General features: G+C 36.6%; 1 protein-coding gene across 1 annotated transcript in view; it reads right to left on the reverse strand.

Annotated features, from left to right (window-relative positions):
• The window catches only part of DTWD2 (DTW domain containing 2), a 59635-nt gene extending 55207 nt beyond the window's left edge, over positions 1–4428 (reverse strand). The window contains exons 1-3 of the mRNA XM_010012416.1: positions 4258–4428; positions 3268–3305; positions 2414–2504 (exon numbers count right to left, since the gene is read on the reverse strand). Coding sequence (XP_010010718.1) covers positions 2414–2504; positions 3268–3305; positions 4258–4428 — 300 coding nt within the window. The remainder of the gene's footprint in view (positions 1–2413; positions 2505–3267; positions 3306–4257) is intronic.
• Between the last annotated feature and the right edge of the window lie 10227 nt (positions 4429–14655).

A 14655-nucleotide genomic window follows, 5' to 3' on the forward strand; every position in this document is an offset into this window, starting at 1 on the left:
CACAAAGCACAGCACTATAAAGGCTGCTGTAGGGGAAGTTAAGTTAACTCCATCCCAGCCAGACCCAATACAACTTTTGCATTTATTTTTTTTTCTTATCTAGGAATTAGTGGTACTTTTTGTTACCATAGCAATATCCACCTACAATGAACCAGAGAGTTCTAACTAATAAAAATATTTATTAAATCCAGCAGATATACTCCCTCCATTTTTATTTATGAATTGTCAGGATAATTAGCAAAGCTTTTCCCCTTATATTTGATTCTTACTGTTCAATAAGGTATACTATACAGAAGAAATACTATAATGAGCAATTCAAAGCTAATTACTTGCATTAGATCGATATATAAATTCATTAAATACACACAGTCTAAGTTTTCTTCTCAGATGCTTAACGCTGAAAATTCTTACATTTATAGAAAGAAGGCAGGGGAGCAGAACAACCTAAACAAATACTCTCTTCTATGCTTTAAGGGTTCAGTTCTCAGTTATAGCTATCACTCAGGTTTTTAAAAGCACATAATGCCCTACACTCTGCTAGCAATAACTCCAAGGACCATAAAAGGCAAAGGTAAGACAAATGTATACAGGGGTTTGTACACCTAGTTCTACCACTGGCCTGACATGAGGTTCGTAACAGTATGTATGAGAAAGAGAAAAGTAAAATAATCTTTGCATATAACTATATGCAAAGAAGAAAAAGAGATTAGGCTCAGCAAATAACTTCTTCACCCTTCCACTATTCCTGATATTGGGCTTGGGATGTAAAATGGAAGCTAGATGGTAGGATTCCTCACTTGGGACCCACTGCTCTGCAATGAGTGAATGCTCTCTGTTTCACAGTACCAGATACCTGCACGGGTCTATCTGGCAGCATGGCCTCTGGATAGTAAGAATGTGAAGAGACTGTCACATTAATCATAGCACAGAGACTTTCTACATTACTATCTCAGCTGAATACAGGTCTCAGTAGCACCATTTGACCTTAGTTGGTAGCTTACTTCACGGCACTGTGGACTTCCAAAGACAATAAATAATGAAACACATGTAGGATGACAGCACTAATGTGCAGTAGGGGAAAGACATTTACTCTCTGGTTAGTTTAATGAGATACCTTTGAAATGGACTCTTAGAATCTTCCTGTAACAAAATGGTAGACTAAAGGATGAGATACAGTCCAGAAGGCTTATCTGCCTTCAAAACTGTATTTTGAGTATGAGCAGCTACAGCAAAGGGAATCTATCTTTTGTCATCTATGCCTCAGCTATTCTGGAGTCGAAAGCATCACCTATGATCACCTAAGACAAACACTTGTGGAAAAGTGGCATCCCATTTTAACAGACAGCTCTTGTGACTGCTGATTAATAAAAAGTGTAGATATCCTCTCAGAAGGACACAGGAATGGTGTATGAAATCTAAAATGAATCTGAAAACCTTTTCTAATAACTTCGATCATGAACAAGAAATTCAACACAATTCAAATGCCAGTTTAAATACCAGTCCCCTGGCATACTCTTAAACCTTTTTTCCAGCAAGTGATTTAGGCACATACTCAAGTACTTTTGAATTACAAAGTAACACAAAACAGGATTCTGATTATAAGTAGCCAGCTAAAAATCACAGCTTTCCCATTCAGGGACCACGTATGTCACGGCTTCTGTTCTGTTTCCCTGCAAAAGATCACTTCAACTTGCTCTTTTACATTTTCCTGAATTTTCTTGAGGCAAAGACCTTCTCCATGGTGACGGAGCTACTGTTAAGTAAACAACTGGATCAGAAGACTACAGGTTCCTGAACTTCACAGTCTAATTTGTAGACCCACCATCTATCCAGATCTGTGTAACTGCAGTCCAACTTCTAAAGTCCTTTTGATCCACTACCATACTCCATTATTAACAAGAAAACATCAACATAAATTCTCCTATTAGGTAAACCAAAACATACAGTTTGAAGCTTAAATATAATTTTTCAATGGCTAAACAGCTAAGGTCATCACTAAGATGCACTGCTTAATTAGTATTTTTTACAGAACAGTAATATCAATAAAAGACCACTACTATAATCAAAACCCATTCATCTATGAATCAATTCTGAGCACCTGAATGAGACATCATATCATGATTAATTCTTGCAACTTGTACCAAGGCAGGCAGACTTCAGATCCTAGCAGGACTATTCATATAAGAAAAGATGTCTTGTATGCATGAAGGTGCAGAAATAAGTTATGATTTCAGAAGGTAAAATAATTCAGATGAACTGAATAAAAGATACAATAGGTGAACTGGCATTTCAATCATCAAGTTTAAAAAGAAAATCACTACATGATGCTAACAGCACAGCTGCTTCCTCTTGCCTACCTTTTGCTGCATTACGATTCTAGCTGAACTCCAACAATTACCACAACCTTACTCACCTCTGCTGGATGCTGAATTATATACAAGCAGGTGGAGACCTTCAGCGGATGTATTGGCAGGAACGGACATAAACACACCTTCTGGGGACGGCTACACGAAAGAGGGGAGTGAGAGAAATATAAAAGCAATCAGCAATTTATGTAAGATGGGATAAATACATTGCACAAACACACACTGCATCCCAGGAGACACACTAAGAACTTCCCCTTATGACACAGTGTATTAAACCCAATGTAATTTTCTGTTTGAAACTCCTCTATTTCTAAAAATAAAGCAGCAAGATTTTCATTGAAATGGAGTTTTGAGAGAAGTGTCCAGACCCCTCCTGTGATCTGGTTAGGATTAAAGCACTCCAAAAATCCTTTCTTCATCTTCAAGAGAAGCAACTTGCTAATATCCATACCCCAATCAGAGAAGTCTGTTACTGCTCTCCATATCGAGTTAGTGTTTCAACAATTTGATAAAAATATAATAGAATACATAATATTTATAATTGATATAATAGATTAATTACAATAGATAATTTAGACGTATACACATATTTACTTCACATAGAGCATGAAACCCCATCATGCTTTATGACTGGGTTCATTTTTTATAATACTATCTAATCTGAAATATGCAGTAGACATATAGCATAAAAACAAAATGTTATCAGAAACTTCTAATTTAAATATGAAAAAAAATATTTAAAATTCTTTGATGTACTGCATGTAGCTGTTAAAATTACTAGCAGAAGAACTATATGAAGTTAACTCAAATATTGTTTGGTGTATTTGAGTCACTATAGCTACTCACATATTTTATTCAGTAACTTAGAAAAATGAAGTTTCCTTAACAGTGAAGCTATTACCACTTAAAGTCATTCCGATCCTGCAAAGTTCTCTGAGTCTGAAAAAAAATAAGATTAGGATTTTCAGCAGAATGCTAGGGATTCAGAGCATAACTTCAACTGCATCCTCCTTATATCTTTACTGGTAACAGTTTATATGTTGATCACACATGACAGACAGCAAGCAATCATTGTGACCTACAGAAATGAACTCTGAAGACAGGCTCAGATCGAGTCCATGATGAGCCCAACTGACACTGCACTTGCTCTTCAACAAGAGCATGCACCCACCCAAATGTATTAAATAATGTTACAGTAATCCAAGACAGTATAATTGTTCCCTCATCAAACACAGTACTTACTAGTAAATGGCAGCATTATAAAAAGGCAATAACAATAGATAAGCTCCTCTTTAATAGCTGACAGGTTGTGTTAATTTGAACCTCCTACTTCCAGCCCCAGCTACTGAGACACAGAGACTATTTCCTTCTCCATAGGGTATGTAGTTAAAAGTTACTCAAAAACAGTATAAATCCAAAACAGTGTTGATGCAAGGGCAGGAATTGGTACTGTTCAAAAATAAGCACTGGAAAAAGTATTTTAAAATACTTAGAATAAAAGGCCCATGGCCAATAAATTCGCTTAATGACAAAATGGAAATTTTTCTCTTAAACTCTTCTGCTAGACTGTTCCAGTAGCCTGCTGTCTGTCTTTCCTTTGCCCTTCTAATGCTGGCATTTTCCTGTTGCTAATCCTGCAGAAATTTGGCACATTCTGCTGTCTAATGGACAGGCTTTAGCCTAAAATTAGGCATTCATTAATTTCATTATCAGGCAGGCTATTCTGGGGATCTTCACCGTGAACAAACTGAAACCAACCTTGCTTCCAGGTCCAGTGGGTTGTTTTCCAGTGCAGTACCACTGCCTTTTTTCGAAAAGTTTATCACATTTAACCAATTTAAACAGAAGTTTCTGATAACACTTTTGTTAACAACCTGGAAACAGCGAATACCCCCAGAGACTGTTCGTTGCCCATGCCCAAATTGTTAAGCAGAAGTTCATCCTCTTTTTGATCATCAGATTTAGTCAAAACACAATTTTGTACTAAGTGTGATTCCTTAAGTTCCCCTGTTATTAAATGGCTGGTTTCAACAATAAGAGAAGTTGTTAAGGTTTTACCCATTATAGCTTTTTCTACGGAGGAGAGATCAAGGCATGAAAAATCTACTACACAAAGCTGTTCCAAAACAGTTAGCTGGTGACTGAAATCCGAAGAGCTGCATTGTTCACTAGCTGTTATAAGCAGACGGAAACAGTTTCTGGTGATTTCTGACCTCAGGGTGTTTAACAAAGCTGTCTAGACACAACTTACTTATTTTCAACTCTCCCATTTGCATACGCTTTTTGTATTTTCCACACTGGTTTAGTTTTTTCACAGGTAGTTTTTTAAGCTATGTTAAACTCACCCAAAAAAATAAAAGCACAAAGTCCAAACCAAACAAGGAAATTACCCAGAAAGCAAGCATTTTCAAATAGTTACAGAATAAAATCTACCTATAATTTGATTTGTAGGGAGCAGAGCACAAACCATGGCAAATAAAATACTTTCCAATATAATTTAATTACTTACATATGCACATACATTAACTTAACTTTACGGACCCAATTAGGTATCTAATTATGCTGAATATGTACTTTTACAACCCCATCCTGGCGGCACAAAACTTATTTCTGTACTTCTACTTTGGGGTTATTGTGCCTCAACAAAAAAAAAAAAAAAAAAAAATATTCCTACATGAAACTGACATTACCAGCCTACATCAGTCAGATAGGAAGCACTGCAGAACAAGAGAAGTTCTGTTTCACCACCACAAAAACCACTTTTGCTCTGAGAAGGGCTACTAGGCCCAAAAGGATTTTTGTCTTTTTCTTTTAAGATTCTGTTACAGCCTTGCCCTACATACACATCTGATGTTACAGGAGAGTAGAGGCATCATCAGAAAACTTATTTCATGATGAACATAATTTTCTCCCATTTCTGGAAAAAAAGTAGCAATCGGCTCCGGACAAAAACAGTAGTATTCAGAATACTAAGGGAAAGGTTTGCAAGTGGGGATTAGGGTTTGAAGGAGGATAATTTTTGCAGTATTCACCTGTATGCAATTTCACTATGGCTCAAAGCTATCTAGTGGGTTCTTACATGTTTCTCAATACAGCACTTCTAGTTTAAAAACTTATGAAAAAGTCCTCCATCTGCAAAAGACACCCATGCACAGACTTCTCATAGTTTTCTTTCTGTTATTCACATTTAAATTAATGATGTTCAGATTCAGAATAACATTTACTCTATCCTCTGAGCAAAACTGGACAGTGGACTGTGCTGTACTGTGGTGTCAGGTTTAGTGTATTTAGTAGTTTCTGGGCAAAGATACTCTGAAAGTGAATATACAGCAGCCTGGAAAGTACTGAGCTAATTCTGAAACTCTTTCCAAGTCTCTGTATGATTTTCCTGCAAATATAAACTGATTTTCCTGCAAATATAAACATCCTCATTTGTTGCAGGGCTTTTACCTTGTTACAACATGTCTGAAGGGTTTCCGAAAATAGGCACCATTCAGGGAATGCAAATGTGTGTACTCTTTCACTCATATTCAGAGAACTAAAGGCAGATAATTTGAGGATTTAAACCCAAAGTAAGCAAAGAATAACAATGTCACAATTTTATGCTCAGCTTTTGTAGAGGTTTCTAGGGAAATGTATAAAGAGGTTAAGTGTGCCGAGCAGATGTTCTAGAAACAATGCTTGGAATATTAAAATAAAGAGGAAGCTGTTGTTTTCAAACTACTATCATTTGTGGCAACATTTTCATGTTCCAACACATATTGCCAAGGTCAGGCCCCAGACACTCTATATTCAAAGAAACATGCTTGCCCAAACAGAATTGGCTGCTTCAAATAAATTAGATTCATCTGTTGGTTAGGTCAAAACACCAAGGGTTTCAAGGTCAAAACCCACCTGAGAAGTCTGGAGTAAAGCCACAAAGTTACCATTTGTTTGTTTTATACTGATGTTTTAATACAGGTTTTATACTTACCCACACATGCAATAAAACAACATTCAGGAGTTTTACAAAGCTGTGTTGGAAGTTTAAAGGGATAAGCCTACATAGTTTATAAAATTTAAGAACAAATTTTATTTTTTATAGCTTTATGTTAGAGGACAAATACAAATTAAAAATGGTTTTAAGATTAGATTTTGCATCCTCCACCTTGGCCACTACAGCTGCAGAAGGACCTTAAAAGAATGAGTGAATTAGCACAGATAAACACAAAATGATGCACTTAGGAAGAAACAACCCTGACTCAAGAAAACCCCACAGTCTGAGGTTAACGTGGCATGACATTCAGGAGTAAGACCTTATGATAAGCAGTTCTGTGAAAATGGCAGTTTAATGCCTGGCAGTTCTCAAAAATGCAGATCAGATATTAAGTGTTACTAGGAAAGGATGAAAGAAATTAAAAAGGGAACATTACTATGCCACTACATAAACCTTTGATTTGCACTTTTACTGCAAAAAAGGTTGGAGAAGCCAGGTCAAAAAACAAAAACACTAGGAGTAATTCCTCATGCCAAGGCCCACAGATCTCTTTGATGACTGTATTGTGGATAAAAGTCCTTTCTAAATTTATATGGTTTCAAGGGAAACCGGGAGAATTTGTGAAATAAGAATCCATCAGATAGGGAAGCACCACTTCTGAAGGTACAGAGCCACAGCCAACATGTTAAGTCCCCTGAGCTAAAGGCAGACAAGTATCAGCGTGTGCTTACCCTTTGCTGTGGAAATGAACTTTTGATATGCTCTAGTATGATCATTTTTCTATTCTCAGTCATGCTGCACAATTTAAAACGAAGGTGTATAATGCCAGTTGCAGTGCCTTGAGATTACCTAGCTGTAATTTTTTACTTTTTTTGTATTTTAGCTCTGAAATTTGTCTGTATGTACTTCTGCATTTCCCTGGGCAAAATCTTACAGCTCCTTTGGGGTAGCCTTCAGTAACTGACAGGCCTTACAGCCATCTTAGAAAGAATTTGCTGAGTATACTATGTTTCAGCTTTCCCTCACTTTATGGCTACAAATAATGTGACCTAATGCCATTGCCACAACTTTCAAGGAAGAGAAGAAGCTGGCCCTGTTAAGTGAAAACGACTCTCTCTTGCACTGAACAGAAGTGAAATAATGGATTACTTTGTCCACCACAAACCGAGGGTCAGTGCAACCATGAGGAGAATTCAGTATTCCCTGTAGTTCCGCTAATAAGCACAGATACTGCAAGTAGAGCCAAACTGCCGTGGTCACCAGCTGAACTGTACATTAAAGACAGGCCTAAAGTTCACTCTAGCTAAGTCTACTCAGAAAACTTTAGATTTCTGAAAACTTGCCCATGCTCCGATCCTAATAATTATGAGTCAGATTTAAACTAGGAACACCATCACTGCTCTCCCACATCACTGCTTTGCTGATCTGCTTTGTTAAATGAAACTGATACATTCTTTTAAACTACTAAGAGGAAAACTGTGAGCTATAATACTGAAATAATAAATGAAGGAATTACTTGGAGTTCTCATTCGTCTTTTGTTTTAAAATTGGACAGGATGAGCCAATTCAGCCCTTAGCACTGCTTCAATTATTATGAGCTGGCCTTACTTCTCAGTAGCAGGCAGTTTGTAAGCCATGTGGCTGGGCAATTTTAAGGCACTACAAGATGGGTATGTAAGTATTTGTCACCACTGTAGTGATAGAAGTCCTTTAGTCTCATGCTCAGTTACCCAGGAACACAGAAATAAAAAATACTATCTTTGCCATACTTCAGATTTAATTATGAAATTTACAGTCATAGTATTTTGTTGTTCCAACTCTCATGCTTGCATTACTGTACTTTTAAGATGTCTACTACTATCCTCATAACCACTGAAATCAACTAGCCTACAGAAGACTGACTAGCACAGATTAGATCAAGAAATAAAAACTTCCCAGGAGGAAAATGTGATAGAAGCTCACCTCTTTTCTTAGGCTCAGTTCTCTAATTACATGCCCACCAACTCTTCAATTTTTCTTTAAAGTAAGTTTTGGAAAGCCATCTTTCTGGAAAAATGCTACAACTCTCACAAAATGCAGAGGAACTCAAGGAGCCATCAGCACTAGTTTCTTTTAGGCTTATTCTTTACTCAAACAAAATTTCCAAGCCTTAGTTCAATGGTATTTCCTGGAAAAAAATCAGGCATGGAAGATTATTCTGACTCAGTTGTGTTGCAGCTTCCATTCTTTCCTCCAGCCTCTTTCAAAAGACTTTGGAACTCCCTGGTAACAAGGCATAAAAATTTAAAATTACATTCTTACAAACTTCATTAAGAGGCAATAGCCACAAAAATTAAAACCACAGTATCAGAAACACATGTGGAGAGGTATCAAGAACAACCAACAGAACACTTCCTTTTCCACTCAGTAACCTGTATAGCACCAGCTTCCTGGCAAGAAAAACGGAAAAAGAGAGAAGAACAGAAAAGGTATATTGCTGAAGTTTTACTTCCCACAAGAAGTTAAAAATAAATAAAACAGGCATATGATTTTATGATTTTTGGTTTGTTTTGTTTGTTTTTTTAAAATGGTGAAACAGCTGAATTTAATGGAACACATCTTCATTGCCAGAATATAAAGATAACATTTGAATGGAGAAGTATCTAATACAAATCATAGTGAAAATTATTTGTGCATTTTGAATTTCAAATTTACAACCTTAAGGGTGATTAATTATATATGTATACTAATTTAAACACAACTTCCCAAACTCATAATGATACCTACTGATTAGTGAACCTGCATTCCTGGACAAATCACACAAATACTCCTTCTCATCGCCAGCTCCTCAACCACTTCATCAGCTCTAGAAGCATTTAAAGAGCACAAGACTAATGATTCTGCTAACCTCCTCTGTAAAAACATACACAGAAGACATATTCTGGCCAAAGTAATGATAACACACAACAGGAAAACCTTATTTCTGTGTTATCCATCAACATGCATGAACTACTTTGCAAACTGCCTTTAGGTGTAAAGAGGTACAGAAAGAGGCTCAGAAAGGAGGACAAGGAGACAGAAACACCTCCCTGCCTCTCAACAAGGTATACACTACTAGTGGGCAGCCAGATCACAGCACTATTTCCTAGCATTCAGATTCCCTTGGCACCGGCTCTCAGCAGTTCTCCTGCTTCTGTGCACTACGGTGAGAAGATACATCCCTTGCCCATCATTTCATTTTCCACTCAACTCTCAACAATATGGCTTACAACCCTTCTGATCAACACCCCGATGACATTTTCCATCATCTATAATCAAGACTTCTTCATAAATTTGAAAATTACTGCTCTCCTACAAATGTGAAACAATCCTGGGCCACTGCCCAGAGCTACAGACTTCAGAAAATCCTAACATAGAATAAGCCTGTTAATTGATAAAGACATCAAGCAATATCAGCACAGAGTTAAGTTCAAAAGAAAACACACATTTGCATCTGTTTCATGAATACCTACACTGTACATCTTATTATCATGGGAACAAAAACTCACAGCAGGAAAAAAGTATCCATCATCAAGAACTACTAAAGAATGAAGGTATGCTTTTTGGTTCAGAAAATCCAAGAAATATAAAAGATCACTCAAGAGTTACCCTGTATTTATGCTGATCCCAAGGCACCTACTGTTCACCACCATTCAATCTCTACCACGCAAACCTTGGGTCTGACCCATTTGTTCTGAGTAGAGTTTACTGGCACTACCTTAAAGAATACAGCTGTAAGACCATGCACAAGCAGCTCTCAGGTCTTTCAGTCTTCATTAGCACACTAAGCATGAGTGCATGGTTTACTGTTAGTGAAGAATGCAAATTGCTGAGCCACAGATCTCAAAAAAAAAAAAAAAAATTAAAGTTCAGCAAAATATGTGTTTGGAACAAGCACAGGCTACATTTGGCCCTATTTTAACATTTACTTTCAGAATAACTGAAAACATTTCAGCAACTATGTCCTGAGCTCTTACTGAAAAAAGTGACAAAATGTAACTCAAAAAGCATCAAAATTATCCTCGAAGCAAGTCTTAAAGAAGCTGTTGTATCAATCCTGATTTTAAGCCTGGAGTTTTCTATTGTTGACACCCAGCACTGGAAATGGGATTTTCATCACCAACTAATTTCTTTTTCAGCATCAAAGAGCTAACAGTTTGTAATGATTTTCAGTCAAAGCTCAGATGGTCTGGATTTCAACAACTGCAGCAAAACATCTGAAAAAGCCTTCCTTACAGAGATTACAAGATGTCATTCTTCCTAGATTTAAGACTAAAACTGGACCAAATGCAACTCTCCGGAGGTAAGGGATGGAAACAGTCACGTATTTCATGACAAGCTCAGAGTTGTCATTGACGACAGCACTCTTGTCGTTTTGAAAACTACATCAGCTCATGTGTTTCTCAAAAACTTAGGCAAATAAGTAAACATACTTTTTTTTTTTCTTCCCCTCTGGAAAACATTTATCTGTAAAAATATCTAAAATTAGCAAAGAAAAAACCTTTCCTTTCAAGTACTTGGGAATTTACACGTCATTCCAACTTCCCTTCTGTTCATTGCCATGTTTTTCACAGTGGTGTTGAACACTAAATAAATAGTAAAAGAGATACTATTATTTATTGAAGATACAGTTGTATTTAGAGAAGTACTACTTAAGAGTGAGGTAGCTTTTACAGAGAAGTTTCCAATGCTACAGTAACAGGCTCTTACATTAGAAGTATTTTAATTTAATTTTGACATTTTCTTTAACTTTCAATAGATGGTAATAGGTTACCCAACAAAATTAGTAGATTCATTAGTACAGAATCTGTATGAATGCTATATGTTAAGTGTAAGTATCCTCAAGGAGTGTTCTTTTACGTATTATCACGCTGAAGGTATACAGACAAAAATTAATATAATTCAGAAATGTAGACAAGGTCCATGCTGCCTTTATTACAGGCTCTGAGTTGTGCAGTGTTCTCCTGTGACCATTTTCCAAGGCAAATTACCTTTTTGCCTTACCAATTAAATCATAAATAAAGGACAAACAAGTAAGGAGATTTTTTTGCCTGGAATATTCATGGCAGCTTCACAAGGCTAACCTGAACATATTAAAAACAACACATTCCTTTCAATGCTATAGAAAAGATACAAAGAATGAAATATCCACACTGTATATTTTCTTAACTTCTTATATGGAAGCAGACCTTGGCAGCAGCTTTCCTTGCAAATAACTTAAATTAACAAATCAACAGGAGAACACTCTCTCAACTGTTTCAATTGTTTACATTAAAGTTGGCTGTGGTTTCCACTGTAACTAATAGAAGTAAATAAAAAAATACATATCATTTAGCTTATGCAGCACTGCAGTCATTACAGAAGGGCCAGGAAAGCCAAAAACTAATGAGCCTGAAATTGTTGACATTTTCATGCATCTTGGCTCTACAGTCTGGCAAAGTAGCTGGCACTCTGACAAGCTTGATGCCAAACAGTTAGCAAAGCTTTAAATTTGTTAAAAAAGGTGAAGTGGTAATGGCATTTAAAAAGCAGGCCATTGAGACATTAAGATTAAGAAGTTAAAATGAAGTTTTACATTGCCAGGTTTATAATATCCCGTGTCTCAGAAGTTTTGAGGCTGTCACAAGAAAAGACTAACCAGAAAAAATCTGTAACAAAACAAGTATTGTTGAAAAGCTCAGAATTTCCCAGGGAACAGAAGACTCCCCTTGCCCCCAGTCCAAGAAAGAAAAATAAATTTAAAAAAAAAAAAAATCCAATACTACAGACTCAGCATCTTGATTCTTTCATCCATTTATATATACGGAGAAAACACTCCAGTTAACACATAAAGTAAAACCAGAAGTATATATTTTTAAGAGCATATGAAGTTACCAAATTAATGCTTTTTAACTTAATGAGGTCTGTGGACATCATTGGCTGAAGATACTTTTTTTCAATGCTACAGAAGTACATTTGTTTGAATGTTTGCTTCAAACAGATGAGCTGTGTTTGCCCAAATGCTTGTTACTATTTGATCCTTTGAAATAACAATTACAGAATGAGAAACTGTGCCACTGGCTTTATGTGATAAAGTTTAGCCCAGCTATGGTTTATTTAAGCTGACATGCAGCTTGTTTAGAAGATGGTTAAGAAGTGTCTACATCTGAAAATGCTGCATCAAGTAATTTCCAACATAAAAATAAAGACTGTCAAAGACACTCTCTTAAAGAAAGTTTTCATTTCAAACCCTTCCTTAATTTATGTCTCTCCATCAATTTTAATTGAAGACACACAGAATCTGAACTTTGTGTAGGCAGGATTTTACGTTATACAATCTGACCTATTCTCCTTTCATAAAGGCTTATGAAGGAGAAAAGATGTAAGCAATTACTTGACTAGAATTGGAGTTGTTGCTTATGTACCTGCAACGATACCATGTATTAGGAAGGTCTGTCCTAACCTGGCCCCAAATATTTCCATTATCTTATTTTCTTGACTAGAACTAAAAATAAAAAGCTGGAAACTATCTTAAGGCATGGACTGCAATAGGGCAGAGACCAACAGAGTCTAAAAAGCCTAGAGAAGCAAAAATGATCCTAAGATAGAAGCCAAAATGGGAGTGGGGCTGCTCTTTGCAGGCAGTGGGTGCCCTCACCAGGCAGCACCCAGCCATCCACCACCACTGCACCTGCTCCTCAGCCACTCTGATTTCAGCAAGCTTCAAAATAAAAAATTCCATTCAATGTTACATTTTATTTAATATTGTGGAATGGCATTTTAGCAAGCTTTAATACACTCACCAGCAATTAGCATTTTTAGCAGTAGTCCATCTTCTGTTTAGGTTATCGACAAATTATGTAAGTCTTAACTGCGTATGTACACATTACTCACAAATCTTATTACATTTTTATATGTATTTCCAAGTTAAATCAGTCCAGTGCACTAGCAAGATCTCCATCTCCACACACAGAAAATACATAACTGATAATTTAGAGCACATTAGCACAGCCTAAGGGAAGTTTGCTTCTGCCTCCTACTAAGCCTGTTTTCAGCAGAACTATAGGATTCTTCCAAAGCCATACAAGCCACCACACACAGAGCTCAGTGCTGATTCTCTGCTGGCACCAAGCTTTCATTATAACCCAGAAGAGGACCAAAAATATATTACACATGGAACCTGGACTTCTGTACAGCAGATGTCCTCTTCCAAACTGCAAGGGCCCTCTCTTTAGCCTCAGGTCCTGTAGCCTTGCTAGCCCCCTGCATACCTGTGTGAAGAGCCTCCCCGTGGAGGGCTCTCAGAAATTATGGCTAACTAGCCCTTCTCCCCCTCTCCTTCTCAAGCTGGTACCTTGGCTTGACAGAACACAGGCTCTTTTGCACCCCCTGCGGAAAAAAGGGTCATGGAGAACTTTGCAGTGAGCCAGTGGAAAAGCAGCTTGAGGAGCCTAGGGATAAAGACACAGCTAGCTGGAGCTAGTGACAGTAGATTTCAGCTGCATCCACTAGTTAACTAAAACCGTGTAAATGCAGTCTGCAAATTTGAAGTTAAATTACCTACCTTCCTGAATTGTTACTTTGTTATTCTTGATTTCTTTATTAAAAAGGTTAATTTACAACTTGTCATTAAGGGTAACCTTGCAAGAATCTTTGCAAGAATAAAGACTTCTAACACTAACTTTCCATGTCAAATGTTTATGATATTTTTTCAGTTTTGCTCTGAGGTTAAAGTTACATCCACAGCATTCTCTTTTTCCAAAAAACAGACCAAATATCAACAAAACTGAATTTTCTATCTCCACAAAAGTAAATAAGCCTTTTAATATTTGAAATTTAGGCCTACCTATGTAACTTTACCTTATTTAATATAGTATTTTTAAAACAGAGCCTACTGGCATGTATACTTTATTTGCTAATAGCAAAACAAGTCGGAATGCTACTTTGAAACAAGCAGATGAGAAAGGGGACTTAAATTAAAAGCTTAGTTCTGCAGCAAATAAAGTCAGAAGCAAATTCAGCCACTGATTTTTAATGAAAGCAAGCTCAGTACCCACACATCTCAGAAGTTGAAAGAGCTACGTTTTTGTATCTCTCAATCCATGCAACAATAACATATATCCTTTCATTTAGAGCTATGAATTTAAACTTCCTTCCTTTCACAAATTTAAAAAAAAAACAAAACACAAAAACAAACAACAAAAAAAAAAACACACAAAAAACCAAACAAGGAAGAAATACGCAATGAAATGAAGGTATTACTATATTTTGGTAAAACAGATGAATACATAATACAAAACCAATTCTAATCTGTAT

This window comes from Nestor notabilis, unplaced genomic scaffold, assembly GCF_000696875.1.
Source record: "Nestor notabilis isolate BGI_N333 unplaced genomic scaffold, ASM69687v1 scaffold694, whole genome shotgun sequence".
NCBI classification, from domain to species: Eukaryota; Metazoa; Chordata; class Aves; order Psittaciformes; family Psittacidae; genus Nestor; species Nestor notabilis.